The sequence below is a fragment of the Glandiceps talaboti genome, chromosome 19, assembly GCF_964340395.1.
Source record: "Glandiceps talaboti chromosome 19, keGlaTala1.1, whole genome shotgun sequence".
Classification (NCBI taxonomy): Eukaryota; Metazoa; Hemichordata; class Enteropneusta; family Spengelidae; genus Glandiceps; species Glandiceps talaboti.
Window position 1 is genome coordinate 9694334 of NC_135567.1, and position 5150 is coordinate 9699483.

A 5150-nucleotide genomic window follows, 5' to 3' on the forward strand; every position below is an offset into this window, starting at 1 on the left:
ATATTTTATTACGTATTCGAGAAGAAAATAATAAAATCGCAAACATTGTAAAGACTTGCAAGAAACAGTGGATGCGGAAACTTACATTAACTTAAAAAAACAATATAAAACTGTTCTTCCAATCTGTAATGGCTGTACATCTGATGAGAAGAAACCGATAACATGTACAGAGACCATATGGACAAAAACGGAAAGCATAACTACCAGAACAAGACACTCACACACGGAAAAATATATATAAATACAAATAAAGTAAACATCTACCTACCCCACTTATTCTAAAATTGAGTGTATTCGAAACCACACAACGTTTTTGTTAGCCCTTACAGTTAGTGCAGCTTTAATAATGGCAGATGTAATCAACCAGGAAGAAGCCTCAGTATTGCGTCACAAGGAGTATCCCTCCAGGTATGACGTTTGTTTGAAAAATGGTCTCGCTGCATGTAATGAAAAGAGTGAGGGCGCTATGAACGAGGTGTTTGGTAGTCTGTCTGTTGACACACAGAAGAAACTACGTGTTCTGTCCATTGGATGTGGCAATGGTAAGTAAAATGTTACAACTTAAAATGTGATTGTCGGTTAAAAATGTAAATAAAAAGTAAACAAGAAGTGAGTGTATGAGTACCTGTTGTCTGGGTGGTCTCGTAGAAGAGCCCTCAGCGGTGAGAGTCTGGGGAACCAAGACTACGTTGTATGGGAGCATTTACGTTCCAAAATAAAGGTCTCTGTGTCAACACTAAGTCTTATAAGTGTACAGAACATAGACGAATACGCCCTCTATGAATGGTATGTAAGATGTATCTTGGAACAAACAACTTGTACCCAAAGTTTCTAATTCCCACATTGTAGGTGCAGTACTTCCATGGTATTTTCTTTAAAAATTATATATATATATATATATATATATATATATATATATATATATATATATATATATATATATATATATATATATATATATATATATATATATATATATATATATATAACTCGGTGAGTATCAAACTGCTAAGACAGTGCTCTATACCGCAGTGGCAGAGCGTAATAGTTTTGGTAGTACGGGAACTCTTTCTTGGGTGTAACTCGGAGGTTCACGCATGGTGCGATCATCAGGTGTCTGATGATCGCACCATGCGTGAAACTCCGAGTTACAACCAAGAAAGAGTTCCAGTACTACCAAAACTATATATATATATATATATATATATATATATATATATATATATATATATATATATATATATATATATATATATATATATATATATATATATATATATATATATATATATATATATATATATATATATATATATATATATATTTTGTGCAGGGAATAATGATGTCCCTATTATCAATGCCCTTATTGGTCGATATTCAAAGATAGTTTATGATTTGGTGGAACCTGCTGAAAAATATCTTAATGATGTCAAGATCCTAATTGAATTAAAGAAAAAGGAATGGAAAGGAGTCACATTTATTCCACATCTTCAGACTATGGAGAAGTTCATTGCTGACAAGAAGAAAGAGAATGGAGACCAGAGTATCACATATGACGTAATACATTCGCTTCACAGCATTTATTACTTTAAAGATCAAGTTGCAACTGTACGAATGTTGTGTGACTGGATACAAAAGGATGGTTTACTCCTCTTACGAATTGGTTCAGGTAAATATCCAAATTAATAGCTGCTTAGAATCACTCATTTTTGTGTGGAATTGGTCTTCCGCTTCCCCCTCTCATGCCTGACGTCATCTTGACTTGTCAATGAATATTTCAGTCCATGCAACCACTCCCTATCTATCTAATTATACATGCAAATACCGCAAGGCCAGAGAATGATATCGAAGCCCGCCCCCTTGCGGCCGGAAAATGACCTGACATATGATCTATTGCCTTAAGGTCGCTTCTCAGATCGATAATTCAATGTAGGATAAAAAAACTAAATTCTTATAGTTAGGCCTTAGAACTCCCCCCCCCCCCGCCTCCACGTTAACTAAATTGTCAAAATTGAATAACTGTTTCAGGCAGTATGTATTAGTATGTAGAGCTATGAATACAAAACCAGCATGTAGTAGTATGTAGTGCTATGAATACAAAGCCAGTATATAGTAGGATGTAGTGCTATGAATGCAAAGCCAGTATGTAGTGCTATGAATACAAAGTCAGTATGTAGTAGTATGCAGTGCTATGAATACAAAGCCAGTATGTAGTAGTATGTAGTGCTATGAATACAAAGTCAGTATGTATTAGTATGTAGTGCTATGAATACAAAGCCAGTATGTAGTAGTATGCAGTGCTATGAATACAAAGCCAGTATGTAGTAGTATGTAGTGCTATGAATACAAAGTCAATATGTATTAGTATGTAGTGCTATGAATACAAAGCCAGTATGTAGTAGTATGTAGTTCTATGAATACAAAGCCAGTATGTAGTAGTATGTAGTACTATGAATACAAAGCCAGTGTGTAGTAGTATGTAGTGCTATGAATACAGAGTCAGTGTGTAGTAGTATGTAGTGCTATGAATACAAAGCCAGTATGTAGTAGTATATAGTGCTATGAATACAAAGTCAGTATGTAGTAGTATGTAGTGCTATGAATACAAAGCCAGTGTGTAGTAGAATGTAGTGGCATGAATACAAGGCCAGTGTGTAGCAGTATGTAGTGCTATGAATATAAAGCCTGTATGTAGTAGTATGTAGTGCTATGAATACAGATGTAGTGAAGAAAATTAGTTCTCTTAATGACACTTTATTGTATTTTAGTGCTACACATTTACTATATGTTTTACATTTTTAAAAGAAGTATTTGTATTTAGGGGTACAGACACCAGTCATCTATTAAAATAAAATAGTTTTTGAAGGATGAAAACTACAGTGACTAAAAAAACTTCATTCTCAAACTAAAAGAATTTAACTTTTTATCCTACAATGAACTATTAAACTATATGAAAGTGTATGAAATTTGGCCTTGCCTTCTTAAGATATTGCCTAATCATCAAAAACTCATTAATTATGCAAATGAACTACTGACTAAGATTATAAGCTATATCAACAAGCTTTAAAGGACACATGGACTTCTTTTCTATCAATGCATGTACTAAACTATCTGAAATTTACAAATGCATTTTATTAAGACATTGCTTAATTATTAAAAATGATTATTTATGCAAATTATACGTCATAATGCAAATTTCCCATTAAAACTAAAAGCTACATCTATAAGCTTTAGTGTACAAATGCACTTTGTTATGGGAAGTTTTATGAGGTACCAAAATATATGAATTTGAAGCTTGCATTCTAAGATATGGCAAACTTATCAAAAGTCATTAATTATGCAAATAACTTGTTAATACGAAAAACTATAACAAACGTGAACTTTGTTATCATTAATAAACGCACAAAAGTATATGACATTCGAAGCTTGCATTCTTGAGACAGCCTAATTACAGAAAATCATTAATTATGCAAATTAGTCATAACAATACAAATTGAATCATCATATGTAATGAGCGCATTGTTATTGTCAATATATGTGCCAAATTATATGGAAAATGAAGCTTGCATTCTTAAGATATAGCTTAATGACCGGAAATCATTAATGATACAAATTACTCATTAAATCTATAAGCTCCATCAACAAACATTACACTATGCACTGAGTACAGCTTTTTAATAATTTACCATGCTTGTTTCAAAAACGGTATTTCAGGTAATTGGAAAAACATTTATGCTAAATATTGTGAAATATGCAAGATTCCTGAGAAAAAGCAACAAACAGCTATAACTTTGATGGCGGATCTAAAAGATTTCCCTGGTATTGAAATCAAAAGAAAACCTGTCAGGAAACGTCATTTCAAAATTAATCAATGCTTCCAAGAGGATTCAGAAGACGGGAACAAGATGCTAGACATGATTTTTGGAGTAGCAGATTTTCGGAAGAATGTCCCGCAAGAAAAGGCAACCTTTTTGTTGGGTTATATGAAGGAATGTTGTGAGAGGGAAGGTGATGATTTGTTTATTTCTGATAATGACAACGATGTTGTTATCACAAAGGGAGAACAAATTTAATCATTTCTTCGATTTATTCATAGATATTCAAAGAAATTATGGAAACCGAGGGATATTGGTCAATTTTGTAGTTTCATTTTTCTTTTATATTTAACTCAAAGATTAAAGTACGTTATATGCATGTATAGATAGACTATAATAAAACAGAACCCCGATGACGGAGGAGTGCAAGTGTTCTGTACTCGAGGTATTTGGAGTGCTTGCAGTGTTCTATGCTAACTATGCTCGTGGAAATGTAGTAGAAAACAATGCAAGAACAAAATTATGTATTAAATACCCTAACGCAGACTGAAACTCATGCGGCATGGGGTTTTGTTATTATTACACATGTTTATCCAAAATAGGAAATGGCAGGCACTGAGCAATAATGTGATTTCGTGTTCAATGAACGATAACGTTTTCATTTGCATATTAGTTCATACAGGTATGTGGTAATTCTTTGTGGTATTGCACTGCGGTGCTATTACCTTTAAATTTACATGAAGATCAATGTAACTAGTAAACATACCGACTCTTTTTTTTTACTATTATGGAAAAGGTGGTCGACTTGATTCTTTAAATCGATTGTCAAGGCAGATTTATTAATAATTATCAAGATATATTCTTTATTGCTTACTTTCACAGTTATTCCTTGTTTGAAATGTATGATAATAATGACTTGTAAATCAAGGAATAGTGTTATCGCTAACAATGTGTAATGTAAGTGAATATGTTGCTCTTGTTTTCATGGGAATAAAAAGGAAAGAAAATCTAATTCAAAATGGTTACTCGTGAACAGCTACATTCTTTCTCGTGTGTTTTTGTGTATTTTCAAAGTTGCTAAAAGAAAGAGAAAACAAATAACAAAGTGACAAATAGATAGGGAAATCTACCGTTATGCATGGCAAAATTAAGTCAACAATATCACGTTTTCGGTCACAATAGTCACAAAAATATTTTTTTTCTTCAAAACATGAACTTTATACTACTTGCTGTGGAAGTTGATTGGAAGATACAGGATCACGGATTATATTCACAAACCACCCCCTCCCCCCCCCCCAAAAAAAAAAGAAAGAAAAAAGAAGAAGATGGTTTGAG

At 32.8% G+C, this 5150-nt stretch overlaps 1 protein-coding gene across 1 annotated transcript; it reads left to right on the forward strand.

The window, feature by feature from the left end:
* Positions 1-346: 346 nt before the first annotated feature.
* Positions 347-4073, forward strand: LOC144449978 (histamine N-methyltransferase A-like). Its single transcript, XM_078140543.1, has 3 exons — positions 347-542; positions 1334-1669; positions 3715-4073. The coding sequence occupies exons 1-3, from the start codon at positions 347-349 to the stop codon at positions 4071-4073; spliced, it is 891 nt and encodes a 296-aa protein (XP_077996669.1).
* The last annotated feature ends 1077 nt before the right edge of the window (positions 4074-5150 follow it).